At 39.0% G+C, this 24966-nt stretch overlaps 3 protein-coding genes across 8 annotated transcripts in view; all 3 read right to left on the reverse strand.

The window, feature by feature from the left end:
• LOC311303879 (protocadherin gamma-A11-like) overlaps window positions 1-24966 on the reverse strand; it is a gene marked incomplete at its 5' end in the record, with an annotated part of 224513 nt that overhangs the window by 122153 nt on the left and 77394 nt on the right. The window contains one exon of one of the 6 annotated variants that reach the window (XM_084430618.1): window positions 6587-9078. The exons of 4 other annotated variants lie outside the window; for them this stretch is intronic. In XM_084430618.1, coding sequence (XP_084286744.1) covers window positions 6587-8983 — 2397 coding nt within the window. Of the gene's footprint in view, window positions 1-723; window positions 3591-6586; window positions 9079-24966 lie in introns of those variants that run through there. One more of the 6 variants, XM_084430622.1, reaches the window with a different exon arrangement.
• On the reverse strand, window positions 10472-13430 carry LOC311303889 (protocadherin beta-15-like). Its single transcript, XM_084430638.1, has one exon. It carries the CDS (start codon window positions 13379-13381, stop codon window positions 10940-10942), a length of 2442 nt encoding a protein of 813 aa, XP_084286764.1. The 5' UTR covers window positions 13382-13430; the 3' UTR covers window positions 10472-10939.
• LOC311304102 (protocadherin beta-16-like) lies at window positions 14471-23398 on the reverse strand (the record flags this gene model as incomplete). Its single annotated transcript, XM_084430965.1, has 3 exons — window positions 22941-23398; window positions 15472-17396; window positions 14471-14494 (listed from the first exon to the last, which is right to left on the reverse strand). Exons 1-3 carry the CDS (start codon window positions 23389-23391, stop codon window positions 14471-14473), a joined length of 2400 nt encoding a protein of 799 aa, XP_084287091.1. The 5' UTR covers window positions 23392-23398.

Here is a 24966-nt window from a genome sequence, read left to right on the forward strand (position 1 = left end):
CAATAATGCCCACCTTATACAGATCATTTTGGACACAATTAAACAGATTAAAATAATGTTGTTTCCATAAATCTGCATTTTTTTTTTCTGTTACAGAGACTCCATTTAAGGTACATGGAAGTGATATTCTACAGTTGTTATAAGTTTGCACTTCTTTCCAAAAATCCTTAACATTATTATTATTATTAGTATATTAACAACTTCTGTGCCATGGAATAAGCCATCAAGGTTTGCTCATTTTTACATATAAAATGAATAGCATACTGCTAAGTAACAGCCATTAAGGACTTAAAATAAATAAATGAAAACAATTATTCAGAGTATAATAAACTCCAGATGTGCTAAACGAGTTAAAAATTACAATAACAGAGCAAACAAAACAGGAAACTAATTGCCACCATACTATGGACAATTCTTTTAACCCTAAAACACAACACAATGCAAGTACAATTCAAAATATGGGAAATACACCTGCGAAAAAATGACAAACGTCATATTCACATATGTTTGAGTGTAGATGTTACACCACAGAAAAAAAGGTATACAAATTACAACGTTTTTCTTCGGTATAAATATGCTTAAATTGTATAGAAAGATCCTAATATTTTCAATTTCATGCTTGAACGAACTTATTCAATATAATATTTTCGAAATTGATTTTGCTACACTCACTTAACCATAAAATCCTTTTTGAGGCAAAAAAAATAATAAAAATTAACATACCTGTGAAACTATCTCTATTCCCTCGGCAATGCCATTAAGATCATCAGAGGATCGGGTATTTTTCAGAGTCACGTCAGGAGTCAGTGTGCCATCATTATAAGATCTGATGAACTTGAAGTCACTAGTGCGCGAGCCCGTGGTCAGGTACGCGTCATAATTGTAAGTACTGCGGAGAGTTCCCGCGCCCTCCACCTCTGCGTAATTTGGAGGGAGATAGGCGCTGGGAATGGCTACAGCTCCATCAAACAACAGTCTGGGCTTTCTCCTGCGACAAAACCTCACGGCCAGGATGATGATGATGAAGGTCAGGAAGAAAGTGGAAACGGACACCAGCGCGATGATCAAATAAAACGTCAGTTTGGAGCTGCTCTCGTCATGAGACATGTCTTTCAGTTCTGGAACTTCAGCCAAGTTATCTGATATGAGTAAATACAACGCGCACGTGGCTGAGAGAGAGGGCTGTCCGTTATCTCTCACGGACACAATAAGGTTCTGTTTCATGCTGTCAGATTCAGAAATGTCCCGCTGCGTCCTGATCTCCCCGCTGTGGACACCGATAGTGAAAAGTCCCGGATCAGTCGCTTTAATAATGTGATACGAGAGCCACGCGTTCTGTCCAGAATCCGCGTCCACGGCGATCACCTTGGAGACCAGGGAGCCCGCCTGCGCAGCTTTGGGAACCATCTCGGTCATGAAGGAGTTTCCTTCCAGAGAGGGGTATAATATCTGAGGGGAGTTGTCATTCTCATCCGATATGAAGACACTCACGGTCACGTTACTGCTCAGAGGAGGAGAACCGTTGTCTCTGGCTAACACGAGCACTTTGAAACTCTTCATCTGTTCGTAATCAAACGACCTCACGGCATGAATGACCCCGGTGTCTCCGTTAATGGATAGAAAGGAGGACACCGGTGCGCCATTAACATCAGAGGACAACAGAGAATAAACTACAGTGCCGTTCTGTCTCCAGTCCGGGTCTGTAGCTGATACTGAACAAATAGAGGAGCCCGGTTTGTTATTTTCTTGCACATGAGCTCTGTAATTCTGCTCCTCAAACACAGGTGGATTATCATTCACGTCAGCTACAGTCAAGTGAATACTCTTAATGGAAGATAAAGGCGGAGAGCCCTCATCAGTAGCAGTGATTGTAATATTATAATCAGAGAGCAGTTCGCGGTCTAATTCACCTGTGGTCACCAGAGAATAGTAGTTTTTGATTGAAGAAACGAGTTTAAATGGGACGTTTTGCTGAATGGAGCAGCGCACCTGTCCGTTATTCTCAGAGTCTCTGTCCTGAACATTAATGATGCCAACCTCTGTACCGGGTAACGCGTTCTCGGGAACGGGGCTATTTAGTGATTTAATAACTATAATGGGGGAATTATCATTATTGTCTGATACTTCAATAGCAACTGTTGCGTATGATACCATGCCAAGTCCATCGGTGGCTTGAATTGGTAGCTCAAACGAGGATTCATCCTCATAGTCAAGAGACCCTATTAAAGTTATTCTTCCATTATTTTGGTCGAGAGAAAAAACTGTCATGTCATTTTCTGAAATATGCCCAAATTCATAGGTCACTTCCCCATTTTGTCCCTCGTCAGCATCAGTAGCGCTCACTGTCACCACAACAGTATCTACAGGAGAATTTTCAGGCAGACTGACTTTATAGACGGCCTGACTAAAGACTGGAGCATTATCATTAGCATCCAGCACATTGACGTGTATGGCTACAGTCCCTGATCTCGGTGGAGTCCCGCCGTCTACCGCAGTAAGAATTAAAGTCACCTCTTTCTGCTGCTCACGATCCAATTGCTTTTGTAGTACTAACTCGCCGTAAAATTTCCCAGTTGTTTTTGCATTAACAGCTAAATCAAAATATTCATTTTGCGCTAAATTGTAATTTTGAACCGAATTAGTTCCTATGTCTGCATCATGAGCCTCCTCCAATACAAAACGAGCACCTTTTACAGCCGATTCGCTGATCTCGAGTTTAATCAAGTCCTTTTTAAACAGAGGAGAATTGTCATTTATATCTTTAACATTAATGTTGACACGACGAGATTCAAGAGGATTTTCCAGCACGAGCTCCTGTTTAATAACGCATGAAGATTTCTTTCCACAAATCTCTTCTCTGTCGATTCTCTCCGCTACGGTCAGATCTCCAGTATTCAGATTAATGTCACAGTATCGTTTTCTGTTACCTTCAGTATCAATGCGAGCCTTACGAGATGACAGTCTGTTCACATCGAGTCCGAGATCCTTTGCTATATTTCCAATCACAGATCCGCGTTTCATCTCCTCCGGGAAAGAATAGCTCACGTCTCCATAAGCGGTGTGTGCCATCAGCACGAAGAACAAAAGGCCAAACATCTCAGCAGCAAAGCAGAACGTTTAAAATGCTTCAGATATTAAGCAATTAAATCCAGCAATACAACACTTGACATGTAAAAGAAAACATAAATATAAAACTCAATGTAGAATAATAGCTAGAAGGACAGCATTAGCAGCAATCAGTCTCCGTCGATGATTTTCTGTAACGACGAGACTGAAACCCTGTATGACATCAGAAGCAGGGTGGAGAGATGTTGAAGACACACATTGTTTTGCAGGTGAACAGCGACACTATGAGTAAAAAGAAGTTACTGCATAACAACAATTTCTATGACATTATAAGGTGTCGGTTACATTTTTTTATAGCTAAACAAGAGCTGGCAGCAACATTCCCCGACGAGTGGAAGATAAACACGACCTCAAAATTTTAGTAGTCTATCTCTCCACCCCAACCAAAAAAAAAAAAGAAGAAGAAGAGAGTTAGGAGCTACATTATGTAGTAGCAAAACTCCAAACATCAAGAGTAATTTACATTGCAGCACCATGGACAGCAACAGGAAAACCCTGCTATTTCTAACCAGACTAAAAGAGTGCTTACAACGTTCCTGACAGACGAAACTGCTTTTATAAGCAAATTTCACTTAAAGAAGACACTGATGAGAAAATCCCTAATGTTAAGCATTTGTGTTTTACAAATATGGTGTATGTGTCATTCATTGATGTACTGTGTGTGCTGCCAATAGACCAAACGGGCTGCTGGGAGTTGTAGTTTTTGTTGTATGTTCTGTCCAATTTCCTGTGCTCCTCCCTGTCCTAATCTATAGGTGATGGGACCTACCAGCTGCTCCTCATCAATGGCAAGAGGAGCCAGTATTTAAGCAGAACTAGAGAGAGCCAGTGAGATATTTGTTCTCCCAAGAGCCTGAGAGTGTTAAGACGTTGCCAGTCCCAGAGTGTTGTTTTTGTTGGTGTGCCTTAAGCTTAAATGTGGTGTTATGGCTGTAGTGTGCAGCTTTATGTGTTAAGCTTAAACTTAAAATCAAACTTAAATGTGTTGTGGCTGTAGTGCACAGCTTTGAGTTATGTGTCCGCTATTGAGTGTTGAAACAGTAAGGAGACGGGTGCCATTTTCTTTTGATCTCATTTTTTCCTGTTTTTGTTAGTTAGGAAGTAAAGTTAGAGTGCTGTTGTTTATTTGTATTTATTTTTGCAGGTTAATTAGATTTCCTTCTACAGTAGGGATCTTTTGTTTGTTGTTTTGGCCTTACCCGCTCCTGAAGAACATGCTTATTTTCTCTCCTTTTTTTTTTTTTTTTTTTTTTTTTTGCTGGAATTGTTTGTTTAGAGTTCTTTTTTGTCACTGTATTTATGTTATCACTTGTTTATTGTAAATAAATTTAATTGGAAATCATACTTTGTGTACTGAGTGCTGGGACTGAGAACGGCTCAAACCTTCTCTTTGTCACTGCTTTAAAACGTTACTTCCCTTTTGCCCCTTGAAATTTAATTGGGAACATAATACCTAAACTACTTCAAAAAAATAATATAATTTTGTAGCATTACAAAATGCATAATCCAAGCACAGATATACTGATGTCACAGAAAAAGTTAAAATGGCCTTAAAAAAAAAAAAAAAAAAAAAACGATTAGCCAACAGAACAAGACATATCAGATTCCTTTCTTTAAAAATATACAACTTAAAGTTCTTTGAATCTACAATATTAGTTAAAGATGGCATATTGTAGTTGAATTTATTTCCATAAAGGATTCAAAAGCTATTTTATGACAGATAGAGGTATATACCTTATTCAGAGCATCGCCATGACGGGTATGAAAGCAAGTCTGTGAGGGATGGACATACCGTGTTTTCAATGGCATCCTCTGGAAAAAGCTATGAAGCTGAGATCACTTATTTTCCACAGCTCATGTTGTCTGGAGTTTTGTCTATTTTAGTTTCTTGGAAAGATATTTTTGCAGTGTTTCATCAGCAGAATAATCCAAAAACACCTTGAAAAATAGAACAACCCACTGAAGAGATGTATGTCTATCCCTCACAACCTCGCTTTCCTTCCTATTAAAAAAAAATCAAAGATTTTTGAAAGAAGAGGTGAATAAGGCCTATTAATCAGACATTTTTTTAAACAGCTAAAGGGTCAATCAGTTAGATACAATGTAAATGATATATATATATATATATATATATATATATATATATATATATATATATATATATATATATATATATATATATATAAACTGAATAGAATGGGGAAAAAAATAATAAACACAACGTTTAATGGAACATTCATGACTTGTTCAGTCATGAGCAGAAATCTAAATATCAATCATAAATAGAACAATGAAGCTACTTCTCAGACTTTAAAGTAAACCTCAACATCTTCAATTGTAAGTGAAAGCAATCTATTCAGATATAAATATTTATTCAGTCTGTAAGTCCAGAGCATATATATTTTTAAAACACTAACTTCCCATGTCATAGTTGAAAAGAATCACGTCCACACTGAGTCCCTCAAAATCTCAAGAACACAGATTTAACCATGTCATAAAGAATCCAAGTGTAAAAGAGAACTCAAATTTCTGAACATGGTCCATGCATAAACTCTCATAGGGCTGACATAATGTCAAAACATGAATAAAACACTTTTATTACAAATTAATTATTTCACAATATCAAAAGGCCTGACATAACCAAACATTCTCAGAGGATGTGAAAAGAGAACCAGCTCAATTTCTATAACATCTACTCGTAAAAAAACACGACTGTATACAGACCTACATCATATAAGAGCAAAATCTCACCAGCAACAGACACTGCCTGTACAGCACCATGGACAGTAAACAGAAATATGCCATTCCTACTAAACGTATTATCTCAGTGAACTGGTGTTTAAAAATCATAAATTACGAATTTAAAGACCTTTAACAACAAGTATTAACAATTATTTCACATAACAGACAACATTAGGAATGCAAGACTGTAAATTAAAAATATATATAGAAAACATTGTCAATGATCCACATTGCGTGGGATCACATTGAATGCTTTTATCCAGGGCACCACTATAATTTCCATGTAATGGATTGTTACCATTTCTGAAACCCTGTTTAATAAAAACAAAGTAAATAACGAATTATATTCAAGGAAAATGTGCCTCCCCAAGATCAGATTCAACAGTAATTTGCACAATATGGCCATTGTTTACAAAGATCCAAAACAAAATGCGTGTCCAATCTATCACAATTTGCGTGTGCACGATGTGAGCCTCTTGTGGGTGATGTATTATAAAATACTCGCATGAACATATCAACGTGGGGAAATAAAGGTAAAAATAAGTTTTAAAGTAGCTACTTTTCAGATCTAAAACTGACCATCAAAAATTTTCAAATCTACAAAAAGCACTTGAATGAGTCACGTAATCTGTTCAGCAAGATAACTTTTTTACCAATGAAAGCACTCTGTAAACCCAATATATATATATATATATATATAAGACTTCGTTAATCCTACCTGAAACGAATCGTTGATTTCTGCATCAAGTCCTTCGAGATCATTCACAGCGGACTGAGTCTTTTTCAGAGTCAGGTCAGCAGTCAGTGTGCCCTCGTTATAAGATCTGATGAACTTGAAGTCACTAGTGCGCGAGCCCGTGGTCAGGTACGCGTCATAATTGTAAGTGCTGCGGAGAGTTCCCGCGCCCTCCACCTCTGCGTAATTTGGAGGGAGATAGGCGCTGGGAATGGCCACAGCTCCATCAAACAACAGTCTGGGCTTTCTCCTGCGACAAAACCTCACGGCCAGGATGATGATGATGAAGGTCAGGAAGAAAGTGGAAACGGACACCAGCGCGATGATCAAATAAAACGTCAGTTTGGAGCTGCTCTCATCATGAGACATGTCTTTCAGTTCTGGAACTTCAGCCAAGTTATCTGAAATGAGTAAATACAACGCGCACGTGGCTGAGAGAGGGGGCTGTCCGTTATCTCTCACGGACACAATAAGGTTCTGTTTCATGCTGTCAGATTCAGAAATGTCCCGCTGCGTCCTGATCTCCCCGCTGTGGACACCGATAGTGAAAAGTCCCAGATCAGTCGCTTTAATAATGTGATACGAGAGCCACGCGTTCTGTCCAGAATCCGCGTCCACGGCGATCACCTTGGAGACCAGGGAGCCCGCCTGCGCAGCTTTGGGAACCATCTCGGTCATGAAGGAGTTTCCTTCCGGAGAGGGGTATAATATCTGAGGGGAGTTGTCATTCTCATCCGATACGAAGACACTCACGGTCACGTTACTGCTCAGAGGAGGAGAACCGTTGTCTCTGGCTAACACGAGCACTTTGAAACTCTTCAACTGTTCGTAATCAAACGACCTCACAGCATGAATGACCCCGGTGTCTCCGTTAATGGATAGAAAGGAGGACACCGGTGCGCCATTGACATCAGAGGACAACAGAGAATAAACTACAGTGCCATTCTGTCTCCAGTCCGGGTCTGTAGCTGATACTGAACAAATAGAGGAGCCCGGTTTGTTATTTTCTTGCACATGAGCTCTGTAATTCTGCTCCTCAAATACAGGTGGATTATCATTCACGTCAGCCACAGTCAAGTGAATATTCTTAGTGGAAGATAAAGGCGGAGAGCCCTCATCAGTAGCAGTGATTGTAATATTATAATCAGAGAGCAGCTCGCGGTCTAATTCACCTGTGGTCACCAGAGAATAGTAGTTTTTGATTGAAGGTACGAGTTTAAATGGGACGTTTTGCTGAATGGAGCAGCGCACCTGTCCGTTATTCTCAGAGTCTCTGTCCTGAACATTAATGATGCCAACCTCTGTACCGGGTAACGCGTTCTCGGGAACAGGGCTGTTCAGAGACTTAATCACTATAATGGGGGCATTGTCATTAACATCTGTAATTTCTACGATTAATTTAGTGTCAGAAGAAAGACCAGCGCCATCCTTTCCCTCAATAAGCATTTCATACCTTAATGCTTCCTCAAAATCAATGGGGCCTTTAACTTTTATCTCTCCATTGTTTTGATCTAGAGCAAATAGTACATTCGCAATTCTCGAAATTCGGCTGAACTCATAAGTCACTTGCCCATTTTGTCCCTCGTCAGCATCAGTAGCGCTCACTGTCACCACTACAGTATCTACAGGAGAATTTTCAGGCATACTGACTTTATAGACAGCCTGACTAAAGACTGGAGCATTATCATTAGCATCCAGCACAGTGACGTGTATGGCTACAGTCCCTGATCTCGGTGGAGTCCCGCCGTCTACCGCAGTAAGAATTAAAGTCACCTCTTTCTGCTGCTCACGATCCAACTCTTTGTCTAACACTAACTCAATATTTTTGCCACCATCCGCCTTTGTACTTACAGATAAAAGAAAATGGTTATTATTTTCTATCGAATAGCTTTGTACACCGTTCTGTCCTATATCAGCATCATGCGCCTCATTCACGCGGAACCGCGCACCTTTACTAGATATCTCACTTATCTCAAGCTTTATCGTGTCTTTAGGAAATGTTGGCGTGTTATCATTAATATCTTGTATTTGTATTGTGACACGGTGTATCTCCAATGGGTGTTCTAGAACTAATTCAAAATTAAGAGCACAGGAAAGCCCCTCATTACAAATCTCCTCTCTGTCGATTCTCTCCGCAACGGTCAGATCTCCAGTATTCAGATTAATGTCACAGTATCGTTTTCTGTTACCTTCAGTATCAATACGAGCTTTACGAGATGACAATCTGTTCACATCGAGCCCGAGATCCTTTGCTATATTTCCAATCACAGATCCGCGTTTCATCTCCTCCGGGAAAGAATAGCTCACGTCTCCATAAGCGGTGTGCGCCATCAGCACGAAGAACAAAAGGCCAAACATCTCAGCAGCAAAGCAGAACATTTAAAATGTTTCAGAAATTGTTCAGAAATTAAATCCAGATATACAAGTAACACGTAAAGAAGCATAAGTGTACAAATAAATCCAGTGTCTGAAATAGTCCTTCGATCACCGTCGACGATTTTCTATAACAAGACGAGCTTGAAACTGTGTATGACATCAGAGACAGGGTGGAGAGATGTGTACTGAACACACACATGGTTTTGCAGGTAAACAGCGACACTGTGAGTTAAAAAGAAGAAACTGCATAAAAATTATATATATTTTTGACAGGATTAAGTGTCGCATCATATAAAGAACTCTGGTTATATACTTAAAATTGTTTTGCAAACAAAAGGCCAGCAGAAACATTTTCTGAAGAGTGTGAGAGAAGTACGACCACAGAACGTGTAGTATTAAAAAAGAAAAGAAAAGATGTAGCACGATAGAGTTGTGTGAGGTATAATATAGGAGAGGAAAGAGCAACACGCTCATACACCAGAGTAAACGCTAGTGCAGCACCACGGACAGCGACAGGGAAAACCAGCTCTATGCTATTTCCAAACAGACTACAAGGACATTATTGGACATTTACAAAATCACACTTAATGGCATATTTCTGTCATCCGACTTTAATTCCATCTATATACCATCAATGCAAAAAGGAGACATCGATGAGAGAAAACGTAAAACTACTTAAAATATTAACATTCATAGATCATATTACAAATAGCAGGATACACGGACACACATAGTCTACTAATGATCCAAAAAATATTTAAAACTAATAATAATAAAAAAAAGCTAGAAAGAAAGATTATTCAAGAGTGAAGCAGGAATTAGATTTCTTACCTCTAAAGATCACCAACAATCAACTTTTAACCTATTTAAATCCAAAACAGTAGCTAGTGGGAAAAAAATACAAGTACCTAAATAAGTAAAAACACATCGATTTGTGAATCATACCTTATGATTTAAAACTGCCCACATGACCAAAAAAATTAATTAAATAAAAATAAAATTGAAGACAACTTAACTCATGATACATCTCTCATGTCAAAATTTCACTCATATATCTACAATAAAAGTACATGAAAGAGACAAAAGATCTGTCAAGAACAGAGTCTGCTGCCAAAGAATGCACTTAGTTCAGAACACAAATACATATAAAATCCGTAAATCAAACTATTCTTAAAAAAAAACTACTGTGATAGTACTACCTAAAAAACAGATACACTGTCCTGCACTCCAATAACTGTATTTCATACGCAAGTTAACGTCACACAGGTCTTTTAAAAGTTTTTGTAATTAAGTCTACTAAAATGAAGCTGCTAAACAAATTCATATTAAGGATACTATGATGAAAGTAGCCTAATGCAAAAGCTACAGAATAATTTCTACAAAGTAATTTCTTATTAAGTTACAGAGAAGGCAGAAAAAATTCTATAATTTAAAAGCAAATTAACATTAAAAAAAGTTCAAACAAGTTCCATTTTTTAATTTTTGTAACTTTCTAAATAATTTGCAAATATCGTCAATCCTTTCGATATCAAGGCCTCAGACACCAATAAAAAACGGTAATGAAACATGATGATGATAATACACAGAGACAAGCCATATCGCATGACTTAAAACCGAGAATCAAGGAAAAAAGACGTCGTTATCAGAGAGTATGCTGACTCAGATAACAAAACAAAAAAAGCTTCCAAAAGGATGAAGCAAGTTATTTGACTTTAGAAAGTTCAGAGACAGGGAAAGAGAAAGGAGAACGACAAGAATAAAAAAAATAAAAAAAATAAAAAAAAATAAAATAAAAGAGCCAATGCGTAAAACATAGATTCGTGAATTAATTTGTGAATCATGACTTAAATATCATGAAAATATCATTAAATATTTATAAACATACAAATAAATACTTTTCTGACATCAATTTCACCCTCAGAAAATCTTCAAGTTATCTTTTTTAGAGCCTGTTGTCAATCAAACAAATACACATTTATTATGGAAGCTCAGACCATTAAAACATAAATACTTTGTTAGTCCTACCTGGAACGAATCGTTCATTTCCGGATCAAGTCCTTCAAGATCATCCACAGCGGACTGAGTCTTTTTCAGAGTCAGGTCAGCAGTCAGTGTGCCCTCATTATAAGATCTGACGAACTTGAAGTCACTAGTGCGCGAGCCCGTGGTCAGGTACGCGTCATAATTGTAAGTGCTGCGGAGAGTTCCCGCGCCCTCCACCTCTGCGTAATTTGGAGGGAGATAGGCGCTGGGAATGGCCACAGCTCCATCAAACAACAGTCTGGGCTTTCTCCTGCGACAAAATCTCACGGCCAGGATGATGATGATGAAGGTCAGGAAGAAAGTGGAAACGGACACCAGCGCGATGATCAAATAAAACGTCAGTTTGGAGCTGCTCTCGTCATGAGACATGTCTTTCAGTTCTGGAACTTCAGCCAAGTTATCTGATATGAGTAAATACAACGCGCACGTGGCTGAGAGAGAGGGCTGCCCGTTATCTCTCACGGACACAATAAGGTTCTGTTTCATGTTGTCAGGTTCAGAAATGTCCCGCTGCGTCCTGATCTCCCCGCTGTGGACACCGATAGAGAAAAGTCCCGGATCAGTCGCTTTAATAATGTGATACGAGAGCCACGCGTTCTGTCCAGAATCCGCGTCCACGGCGATCACCTTGGAGACCAGGGAGCCCGCCTGCGCAGCTTTGGGAACCATCTCGGTCATGAAGGAGTTTCCTTCCGGAGAGGGGTATAATATCTGAGGGGAGTTGTCATTCTCATCCGATATGAAGACACTCACGGTCATGTTACTGCTCAGAGGAGGAGAACCGTTGTCTCTGGCTAACACGAGCACTTTAAAACTCTTCAACTGTTCGTAATCAAACGACCTCACGGCATGAATGACCCCGGTGTCTCCGTTAATGGATAGAAAGGAGGACACCGGTGCGCCATTGACATCAGAGGACAACAGAGAATAAACTACAGTGCCATTCTGTCTCCAGTCCGGGTCTGTAGCTGATACTGAACAAATAGAGGAGCCCGGTTTGTTATTTTCTTGCACATGAGCTCTGTAATTCTGCTCCTCAAATACAGGTGGATTATCATTCACGTCAGCTACAGTCAAGTGAATATTCTTAGTGGAAGATAAAGGCGGAGAGCCCTCATCAGTAGCAGTGATTGTAATATTATAATCAGAGAGCAGCTCGCGGTCTAATTCACCTGTGGTCACCAGAGAATAGTAGTTTTTGATTGAAGGAACGAGTTTAAATGGGACGTTTTGCTGAATGGAGCAGCGCACCTGTCCATTATTCTCAGAGTCTCTGTCCTGTACATTAATGATGCCAACCTCTGTACCGGGTAACGCGTTCTCGGGAACGGGGCTACTTAGTGATTTAATAACTATAATGGGGGAGTTATCATTAATGTCAGATACTTCAATAGCAACTGTTGCATATGATACCATGCCAAGTCCATCGGTGGCTTGAATTGGTAGCTCAAATGAGGATTCATCCTCATAGTCAAGAGACCCAATTAAAGTTATTCTTCCATTATTTTGGTCGAGAGAAAAAACTGTCACGTCATTTTCTGAAATATGCCCAAATTCATAGGTCACTTCCCCATTTTGACCCTCGTCGGCATCAGTAGCGCTCACTGTCACCACTACAGTATCTACAGGAGAATTTTCAGGCAGACTTACTTTATAGACGGCCTGACTAAAGACTGGAGCATTATCATTAGCATCCAGCACAGTGACGTGTATGGCTACAGTCCCTGATCTCGGTGGAGTCCCGCCGTCTACCGCAGTAAGAATTAAAGTCACCTCTTTCTGCTGCTCACGATCCAGCTCTCTGTTAAGTACTAACTCACCATACGTTTTCCCTATTGTTTTTGCAGTAACAGCCAAATCAAAATATTTATTCTGCCCTAAATTATACGTTTGAACCGAATTAGTCCCTATGTCTGCATCATGAGCCTCCTCGAGCAAAAAATGTGCACCTTTTACAGCCGACTCTCTGATCTCAAGTTTTATTACATATCTTTTAAACGAAGGGAAATTGTCATTTACATCTTGAACGTTTATGTTAATACGATGTGATTCAAGAGGATTTTCCAAAACCAGGTCTTGTTTAATAACGCATGAAGCTTTCTTTCCACAAAGCCCCTCTCTGTCGATTCTCTCCGCTACGGTCAGTTCCCCAGTATTCAGATTAATGTCACAGAATCGTTTTCTGTTACCTTCAGTATCAATGCGAGCCTTACGAGATGACAGCCTGTTCACATCTAGTCCGAGATCCTTTGCTATATTTCCAATCACAGATCCGCGTTTCATCTCCTCCGGGAAAGAATAGCTCACGTCTCCATAAGCGGTGTGCGCCATCAGCACGCAGAACAAAAGGCCAAACATCTCGCCAGCAAAGCAGAATGTTTAAAATGTTTCAGAAATTGTTCAGAAATTAAATCCAGATATACAAGTAACATGTAAAAGAAATATAAGTGTACACATAAATCCAATGTCTGAAATAGTCCTTCGCTCACCGTCGACGATTTTCTATAACAAGACGAGCTTGAAACTGTATGACATCATAAACAGGGTGGAGAGATGTGTACTGAACACACACATGGTTTTGCAGGTAAACAGCGACACTCTGAGTTAAAAAAAAGAAACTACATACAAATTATATATATTTTTGACAGGATTAAGTGTCGCATCATATAAAGAACTCTGGTTATACACTTAAAATTGTTTTGCAAAACAAAAGGCCAGCAGAAACATTTTCTGAAGCGTGTGAGAGAAGTACGACCACAGTACGTGTAGTATTAAAAAAGAAAAGAAAAGAAAAGAAAAGAAAAGAAAAGAAAAGAAAAGAAAAGAAAAGATGTAGCACGATAGAGTTGTGTGAGGTATAATATAGGAGAGGAAAGAGCAACACGCTCATACACCAGAGTAAACGCTAGTGCAGCACCACGGACAGCGACAGGGAAAACCAGCTCTATGCTATTTCCAAACAGAATACAAGGACATTATTGGACATTTACAAAATCACACTTAATGGCATATTTCTGTCATCCGACTTTAATTCCATCTATATACCATCAATGCATAAAGGAGACATCGATGAGAGAAAACGTAAAACTACTTAAAATATTAACATTCATAGATCATATTACAAATAGCAGGATACACGGACACACATAGTCTACTAATGATCCAAAAAATATTTAAAACTAATAATAAAAAAAAGCTAGAAAGAAAGATTATTCAAGAGTGAAGCAGGAATTAGATTTCTTACCTCTAAAGATCACCAACAATCAACTTTTAACCTATTTAAATCCAAAACAGTAGCTAGAGGGAAAAAAATAAGTACCTAAATAAGTAAAAACACATCGATTTGTGAATCATACAGTACCTCATGATTTAAAACTGCCCACATGACCAAAAAAATAAATTAAATAAAAATTAAAATTGAAGACAACTTAACTCATGATACATCTCTCATGTCAAAATTTCACTCATATACTACAATAAAAGTACATGAAAGAGACAAAAGATATGTCAAGAACAGAGTCTGCTGCCATGAAAGCACTTAGTTCAGAACACAAATACATATAAAATCTGTAAATCAAACTATTCTTAAAAAACAACAACAACTGTGATAGTACTACCCAAAAAACAGATACACTGTCCTGCACTCCAATGTATTTCATACGCAAGTTAACGCCACACAGGTCTTTTACAAGTTTTTGTAATTAAGTCTACTAAAATGAAGCTGCTAAACAAATTCATATTAAGGATACTATGATGAAAGTAGCCTAATGCAAAAGCTACAGAATAATTTCTACAAAGTAATTTCTTATTAAGTTACAGAGAAGGCAGAAATAATTCTATAATTTAAAAGCAAATCAACATAAAAGAAAAGTTCAAACAAGTTCCATTTTTTAATTTTTGTAACTTTCTAAATAATTTGCAAATGTTGTCAATACTTTCGATATCAAGGCCTCAGTCACCAATATAAAACGGTAATGAAACATGATGATGATAATACACAGAGACAAGCCATATCGCATGACTTAAAACGGAGAATCAAGGAAAAAAGACGTCGTTATCAGAGAGCATGCTGACTCAGATAACAAAACAAAAAAAGCTTCCAAAAGGACGAAGCAAGTTCTTTGACTTTTTATTAAGTTTAGAGGCAGGTAAAGAGAAAGGAGAATAAAAAAAAAAAAAAAAAAACCGCCAATATGTAAAATATATTTGTGAATTAATTCGTGAATCATCTTGACTTACAATTGATAACTCATGACCAGAAAATCTAAAAATGATTTATAAACAAACCAATTAATGTAGCTACTTTTCTGACATCAACTTCACCTTCAGAAAATCTCCACGTGATCTTTTTAAGAGCCTGTTGCCAAACAAAGTTGAACTTTGAACGCAAATACACATTTAATATGGAAGGCCAGACCATTAAAACATAAAAACTTTGTTAGTCCTACCTGAAACGAGTCGCTCATTTCTGCATCAAGCCCTTCGAGATCATCCACAGCGGACTGAGTCTTTTTCAGAGTCAGGTCAGCAGTCAGTGTGCCCTCATTATAAGATCTGATGAACTTGAAGTCACTAGTGCGCGAGCCCGTGGTCAGGTACGCGTCATAATTGTAAGTGCTGCGGAGAGTTCCCGCGCCCTCCACCTCTGCGTAATTTGGAGGGAGATAGGCGCTGGGAATGGCCACAGCTCCATCAAACAACAGTCTGGGCTTTCTCCTCCGACAAAACCTCACGGCCAGGATGATGATGATGAAGGTCAGGAAGAAAGTGGAAACGGACACCAGCGCGATAATCAAATAAAACGTCAGTTTGGAGCTGCTCTCGTCATGAGACATGTCTTTCAGTTCTGGAACTTCAGCCAAGTTATCTGATATGAGTAAATACAACGCGCACGTGGCTGAGAGAGAGGGCTGTCCGTTATCTCTCACGGACACAATAACGTTCTGTTTCATGCTGTCAGATTCAGAAATGTCCCGCTGCGTCCTGATCTCCCCGCTGTGGACACCGATAGTGAAAAGTCCCGGATCAGTCGCTTTAATAATGTGATACGAGAGCCACGCGTTCTGTCCAGAATCCGCGTCCACGGCGATCACCTTGGAGACCAGGGAGCCCGCCTGCGCAGCTTTGGGAACCATCTCGGTCATGAAGGAGTTTCCTTCTGGAGAGGGGTATAATATCTGAGGGGAGTTGTCATTCTCATCCGATATGAAGACACTCACGGTCACGTTACTGCTCAGAGGAGGAGAACCGTTATCTCTGGCTAACACGAGCACTTTGAAACTCTTCATCTGTTCGTAATCAAACGACCTCACGGCATGAATGACCCCGGCGTCTCCGTTAATGGATAGAAAGGAGGACACCGGTGCGCCATTGACATCAGAGGACAACAGAGAATAAACTACAGTGCCATTCTGTCTCCAGTCCGGGTCTGTAGCTGATACTGAACAAATAGAGGAGCCCGGTTTGTTATTTTCTTGCACATGAGCTCTGTAATTCTGCTCCTCAAATACAGGTGGATTATCATTCACGTCAGCAACAGTCAAGTGAATATTCTTAGTGGAAGATAAAGGCGGAGAGCCCTCATCAGTAGCAGTGATTGTAATATTATAATCAGAGAGCAGCTCGCGGTCTAATTCACCTGTGGTCACCAGAGAATAGTAATTTTTGATTGAAGGTACGAGTTTAAATGGGACGTTTTGCTGAATGGAGCAGCGCACCTGTCCGTTACTCTCAGAGTCTCTGTCCTGCACATTAATGATGCCAACCTCTGTACCGGGTAACGCGTTCTCGGGAACGGGACTATTCGGAGACTTATTAATGATAACCGGAGCATTGTCATTAACATCTGTAATCTCTATCATTACCATTGAATACGATGTTAAACCTGCAGCATCTTTAGCTAAAACACGTAACTCATATGCTGATTTCTCCTCATAATCTATTGTTCCGATAGCAGTTATTTCTCCAGTGTTGCGATTTAGCAAGAACAATCTCTTATCTTCCTCAGAAACATGACCAAATGCGTACGTGACCTTTCCATTTTGTCCCTCGTCAGCATCAGTAGCGCTCACTGTCACCACTACAGTATCTACAGGAGAGTTTTCAGGCAGACTGACTTTATAGACGGCCTGACTAAAGACTGGAGCATTATCATTAGCATCCAGCACAGTGACGTGTATGGCTACAGTCCCTGATCTCGGTGGAGTCCCGCCGTCTACCGCAGTAAGAATTAAAGTCACCTCTTTCTGCTGCTCACGATCAAGCTCTTTATTTAATACCAATTCACAGTATTTCCCTGCTAAATCGTTTGATTTGACATATAAAACGAAATGCCCATTGCTTTCCAAAATGTAAGACTGAACTGAATTCTTCCCTACATCCGGATCGTGCGCTTCCTCAAGTAAAAACCTTTCCCCTTTGTTCGCCGATTCCCTGATTTCCATTCTGATTACATCCTCGTCAAAATGCGGAGCGTTATCATTCATATCGTCAATGTGTAGACTAATTCGATGCAATTCTAAGGGATTCTCAAGCATAAGTTCTTGTTCCAGAACGCATGAAGCTTTCTTTCCACAAAGACTCTCCCTGTCGATTCTCTCCGCTACGGTCAGTTCTCCAGTATTCAGATTAATGTCACAGTATCGTTTTCTGTTACCTTCAGTATCAATGCGAGCCTTACGAGATGAAAGTCTGTTCACATCGAGTCCGAGATCCTTTGCTATATTTCCAATCACAAATCCGCGTTTCATCTCCTCCGGGAAAGAATAGCTCACGTCTCCATAAGCGGTGTGCGCCATCATGACACAAAAGCAGAGTGAAAGCAGTAAAACAAATCCTGCGTTTATCTGCATTCTGAAAGAAACACAAAATATCTTCTATGTGGAAAAAAGTGAGACAGTGAAAACCAAAAATGTGCCAAAATGACAGGGAAACCCCATATGCAATTAATAAACGAGTCAAATATACAAAGTCGACTATTCCTCTCTTCTCTGCAGCAAACAGCCTCTTATAAATGAAAAAGTGGGTGGGAGGATATTATTTGTCTGTTCTACAAAGGTATACAGCGACGCCATGAGGCTGTAGGGAAGAATGGTTGTAAGTTTTTACTACTTATATAACATTGTCTGCAGTTTATGGAGGATATATGAAGAAGTAATATGTATCGTATTTATTGAGAGCTAGTGTATGCAGTAAGGCGGTCAGCAAGTACAGTTCTTTCGTTAAGCACCACGGACAGTACTATTAATGGGTTGAAATAGTTACTACAGAGAGATATTCAACAGAGAGAGACATTTTAGCATGGTTTGAAATTCCATGACAGTGAATTGATAGGACATTAACTTAAAGTTCTTATGAAATAACAGCAACTCCATATGCAAATAAAATGTGTCAAGAAAGAAAGGAAAAGGCTATATGATACATGTGTGCAAAACACCACTAATGCTGTACCAAGGCTGCATTTCATAAAAAACGAAACAAAACAAATCTATTAAACAAACAAGTAATCTCTGGACTTTGGAAAGATGCACATCAAAACATCAGACCGACAAGCACCTGCACTTGGTTAAAAGAGTATCGGTCACAATATCAAAATAAACAACTGAAGAGCTAATTTCAACAACAACAACAAAAGTTAAAAGCAACATTTGCATCCAATGATTTCAATGTCTAATATCAAAATTTTTGGCCCCACTTTATTTTAGCTGTCTTTAACTATGTACTAACATTTTAATCATTTGATAAGATGCACTTATTGTGTATATACATGTTTTTACATTGCACTTATATAATTTAAATTACCAGCATGTAATTACAGCTGTAATTAATTTCTGTAATTACATATATAATTGCACCGTTGAGCCTTCCTTTAAAACTTAACCCATCCTTAAACCTACCTATACCACCAAACCTGTCCCTATCCTTACCCGTATATCCCTCCTCAATAGCAGCACAAGTGTTTTGCAATGCAACATGAACAAAATAAGTACATTGTACTTTTTTATTTTATGTAAGTACACAGTAGTTAAGGACACCTAATATAAAGTGTGACCCAATTTAGAATAAAAACTGCGATGCCAGTATTTTTTATAAAAAAAAACACCAGAAAGTAAATAACTGAGTAAAAAGTATCATATTTTTATAAAATTTCACAACACTCGAGTGGATGACTGGATAATACCTGGTCTTAATGCTTGTTTTCCACACCCAAAAACAATAGTTAAATTGAAAATAATAGCAAACAAAGCATATTAAATGAAGGGCCATATTCTGGTGCCATTTTTTATTTAAGGCACCTCACACTTAGAACAAATGGTGATATAATATTTATTTATATTGCATCTGTAAGAATTGAGAAATTGCAAAATGCCGGACAGTCTGTTTCGGGGGCGACCAGACCCTGAGAGGACAAAAGGACCTCTCTGGAGATTACCATTTGAACTGGCCCTTGTGCACCATCGAGATGAAAGTCTCACCTCCGAGTCATCCTAATCTACATCTCTTTCCCTCTCCCCTCACCCCCTCTCTCTCATGCTCAGATGATCACCTGAATTCACCCAAGAAAATGAATAGTTTAATGTGAATGATTATCACAGAGTATTTTTCACATTTGGTATCATTTAAAATGTCATAGTGCGACAGGTACAAATGTCTCATTTCCAATAAGTAAAACAAAAGGTAATAAGGTTTTTAAGAGTTTAAAGACAACTGACTTACAAAAGAAGGTGGTCTCTCAAAACAAATGGTCACACACCCCCAAAAGGTGCAACCTCTGAATGCAAATTTCTTTTGTTAGTACATGTTTCCATGTGAAAGGGTTGTCTATATAATGAAATGCAGCAGGGAGTTCGAGGCCTTCTGTACCTCAGATGAGCCCATGATGTTGAAGGACCTCAAAGAATTCAGCATCATGTATTTGAATGTTGGGTTTGCATCTTCTCTCTATTCTAGAGCATTTGATGTTTTGTATCGATTATCTTTGAATTGATTATGAAATTGGCATGATACATTTACCTGACATAATAAATTGTTACATTTGATTATTCTAACTGACTTTGACATTATTTTCATTGAAGAGTTAAACGGAATAGTCAAACATTCGCTCATAATTAATGATCCACAGATATCATTAAAACCTTTTAATTTATGGAGTCAGATGAAATAACGAGAGAATACATATTCAAATGTATTGCATTTAATCAAAAAATACTTTGCCTCGAGAAAAGACAGTAACACGTTAAGACCTTCCGCGCTGCTCGGATGCCGGCTTTGGGCCGATTTAGTGCGAGCTTACACATCTTTGCTGTCCATGGAGCTAATGCTTTTCATAATCAAACACTGGAATGTATCATTGAATAAAAAAAACAAAACAGTATTAAGATAATGAAGCATGGAGTAAACATTTACTGTCCACTATGGATCAAAGACTGAAGCAATGGATTATCTATTTTGAGTGCTCCTCTACACATGTAGTAGTTTCTGATACTGAGAAAAAGTCAAATGTAAAGAAAAAGCTATACACCTAATGGTTTGACATTTAAAGTGCTGGCAGATTGCCCATGCAAATCACCAACTAGAAATACTGATAGAAAAAAATACTAGACAGACAATATGGCCAGAAATATGTTGAAAACCTCTTTCTTTTTTTTTTTTGTGATTTCTGCGAAAACAAATCGTAATGCTACAACATAGAATGATATTCTAGAGAATTAATTTCAAATGTAATTTCAACTTTGTTGCAACAAATGTGTCTGGTGCAGAGAAACTTGACTTAAGGGGAACTGAATGGGGGGATTAATCATAAAAAAATAAAAAATTACAAAAATTACAAAAAAAGAACAAGAAACAAGAGCATCACTGAGGTCAGGCACTCACGTTGTTTGATTGGACCTAATAAGTGGTTAAGAAAAAAAGAACCCATACATGTATTAAACAGTCAGACAAAAAAAATGTTCATTAAAAAAAAGTAAATTTAATTTCTTTGTTAGTCCTACCTGAAAGGAATCGTTCATTTCCGCATCAAGCCCTTCAAGATCATCCACAGCGGACTGAGTCTTTTTCAGAGTCAGGTCAGCAGTCAGTGTGCCCTCATTATAAGATCTGATGAACTTGAAGTCACTAGTGCGCGAGCCCGTGGTCAGGTACGCGTCATAATTGTAAGTGCTGCGGAGAGTTCCCGCGCCCTCCACCTCTGCGTAATTTGGAGGGAGATAGGCGCTGGGAATGGCTACAGCTCCATCAAACAACAGTCTGGGCTTTCTCCTGCGACAAAACCTCACGGCCAGGATGATGATGATGAAGGTCAGGAAGAAAGTGGAAACGGACACCAGCGCGATGATCAAATAAAACGTCAGTTTGGAGCTGCTCTCGTCATGAGACATGTCTTTCAGTTCTGGAACTTCAGCCAAGTTATCTGATATGAGTAAATACAACGCGCACGTGGCTGAGAGAGAGGGCTGTCCGTTATCTCTCACGGACACAATAAGGTTCTGTTTCATGCTGTCAGGTTCAGAAATGTCCCGCTGCGTCCTGATCTCCCCGCTGTGGACACCGATAGTGAAAAGTCCCGGATCAGTCGCTTTAATAATGTGATACGAGAGCCACGCGTTCTGTCCAGAATCCGCGTCCACGGCGATCACCTTGGAGACCAGGGAGCCCGCCTGCGCAGCTTTGGGAACCATCTCGGTCATGAAGGAGTTTCCTTCCGGAGAGGGGTATAATATCTGAGGGGAGTTGTCATTCTCATCCGATATGAAGACACTCACGGTCACGTTACTGCTCAGAGGAGGAGAACCGTTGTCTCTGGCTAACACGAGCACTTTAAAACTCTTCAACTGTTCGTAATCAAACGACCTCACGGCATGAATGACCCCGGTGTCTCCGTTAATGGATAGAAAGGAGGACATCGGTGCGCCATTGACATCAGAGGACAACAGAGAATAAACTACAGTGCCATTCTGTCTCCAGTCCGGGTCTGTAGCTGATACTGAACAAATAGAGGAGCCCGGTTTGTTATTTTCTTGCACATGAGCTCTGTAATTCTGCTCCTCAAATACAGGTGGATTATCATTCACGTCAGCTACAGTCAAGTGAATATTCTTAGTGGAAGATAAAGGCGGAGAGCCCTCATCAGTAGCAGTGATTGTAATATTATAATCAGAGAGCAGCTCGCGGTCTAATTCACCTGTGGTCACCAGAGAATAGTAGTTTTTGATTGAAGGTACGAGTTTAAATGGGACGTTTTGCTGAATGGAGCAGCGCACCTGTCCGTTATTCTCAGAGTCTCTGTCCTGAACATTAATGATGCCAACCTCTGTACCGGGTAACGCGTTCTCGGGAACGGGACTGTTAAGAGAGCTAATTACTATTATAGGGCTGTTATCATTGACATCAATAACATCTATTATTACTGTACCATGACTCGCTAACCCTTGTCCATCTTTGGCTTGAATTGGAAGCTCAATTAAATTCTCCTCCTCATAATCAATGAGTCCTGTAAATTTAATCTCCCCAGACAACGAATTAAGAGAAAATATTTCCAGAAGGCGTTCGGATAAATGACCAAATTCATACATGACTTCTCCATTTTGTCCCTCGTCAGCATCAGTAGCGCTCACTGTCACCACTACAGTATCTACAGGAGAATTTTCAGGCAGACTGACTTTATAGACGGCCTGACCAAAGACTGGAGCATTATCATTAGCATCCAGCACAGTGACGTGTATGGCTACAGTCCCTGATCTCGGTGGAGTCCCGCCGTCTACCGCAGTAAGAATTAAAGTCACCTCTTTCTGCTGCTCACGATCCAACTCTTTATTGAGAACGAGCTCGCCATATTTTCTTCCATTTGAACGCGTTAATACACTAAGAAGAAAGTGTTCATTGTTTTGAAGTGTATATGACTGCACTGAATTCATACCAATATCTGCATCGTGGGCCTCATCTAATAAATAACGAGAACCTTTGACCGCTGATTCCTGTATTTCGAATTTTATTACACTTTGTTTGAACTGTGGTGAATTATCATTTATGTCCTCAATATTGAGAATAAAGCGATGTAGTTCTAAAGGATTTTCCAGCACCATTTCCTGATTAATAACACACAAAGCTTTCTTTCCACAAATCTCTTCTCTGTCGATTCTCTCCGCTACGGTCAGATCTCCAGTATTCAGATTAATGTCACAGTATCGTTTTCTGTTACCTTCAGTATCAATGCGAGCCTTACGAGATGACAGTCTGTTCACATCGAGCCCGAGATCCTTTGCTATATTTCCAATCACAGATCCGCGTTTCATCTCCTCCGGGAAAGAATAGCTCACGTCTCCATAAGCGGTGTGCGCCATCAGCACGAAGAACAAAAGGCCAAACATCTCGCCAGCAAAGCAGAACATTTAAAATGTTTCAGAAATTGTTCAGAAATTAAATCCAGATATACAAGTAACATGTAAAAGAAGCATAATTGCACAAATAATCCAATGTCTGAAATAGTCCTTCGCTCACCGTCGACGATTTTCTATAACAAGACGAGCTTGAAACTGTGTATGACATCAGAAGCAGGGTGGAGAGATGTGTACTGAACACACACATTGTTTTGCAGGTAAACAGCGACACTGTGAGTTAAAAAGAAGAAACTACATACAAATTCTATACATATCTGACTGGATTAAGTGTCGCATCATATAAAGAACTCTTGTTAAAATTGTTCAGCAAAACAAAGGCCAGCAGCAACATTTTATGAAGAGTGAGATAAATACGACCACAGTATGTGTATTATTAAAACAATAAACAAAAGCTATAGCCTGATAAAGTGGTGTGAGGTATAATATAGGAGAGGAAAGAGCAACACGCTCAAAGACCAAGAGTAAACGCTAGTGCAGCACCACGGACAGCGACAGGGAAAACCAGCTCTATGCTATTTCCAAACAGACTACAAAGACACAACTACACTTAAATGCCATATTTCTGTCATCAGACTTTAATTCAATCTATAAATCATCAATATATAAAGGAGACATCATGAGAGAAAACGTCAAACTACTTAAAATATCAACATTCATAGATTCAATTACAAAGATCAGAATCCACGGAAACATAGCCTACTAATGATCTAAAAAAATATGAAAGATAATATAAATAAAAAAGATGGTTTATTCAACAGAATCAAGCAAAAATTAGATTTCTGACCTCTAAAGATCACCAACAATCAACTTTTAACCTATTTAAATCCAAAACAGTAGTTAGTGGGGAGAAAAATGCAAGCACCCAAATAAGTAAAAACACATACATTTGTGAATCATGCCTCATGACTTAAAACTGCCCACATGAAAAAAAAAAAAAAAAAGTAAAAAATTTGAAGACAACTTAACTCATGGTACATCTCTGTTGTCAAAATGTCACTCATATACTACAATAAAAGTACATGAAAGAGATTAAAGATCTGTCAAGAACAGAGTCTGCTGCCAAAGAAAGCACTAAGTTTAGAACACAAATACATATAAAATCTGTAAATCAAATCGTTGTTAAAGGGATACTCCACTTTAAAATGAATATTCTGTCATCATATACTCACCCTCATGTTGTTTCAAACCTGTATGAATTTCTTTCTTCTGCTGAACAGAAAGTAAGATATTTAGAAGAATGTCAGTAACCAGGCTGTCTGGTTACTGATATTCTTCTAAGTATCTTCCTTTCTGTTCAGCAGAAGAAAGAAATTCATAAATGATTGAAACAACATGAGGGTGAGTATATGATGACAGAATTTTCATTTTAAAGTGGAGTATCCCTTTAAAAGAAAGACTGTGTAGTACTACATAAAAAAACACGATACACTGTCCTGCACTCCAATAACTATTTCATAGGCAAGTTAACGCCAAACAGGCTTTTTAAAAGTTTGTGTAATTAAGTCTACGTAAATGAAGCTGCTAAAAAATGTCATATTAAGAACA

Source organism: Rutilus rutilus, assembly GCF_951802725.1.
Source record: "Rutilus rutilus genome assembly, chromosome: 14".
NCBI lineage: Eukaryota > Metazoa > Chordata > Actinopteri > Cypriniformes > Leuciscidae > Rutilus > Rutilus rutilus.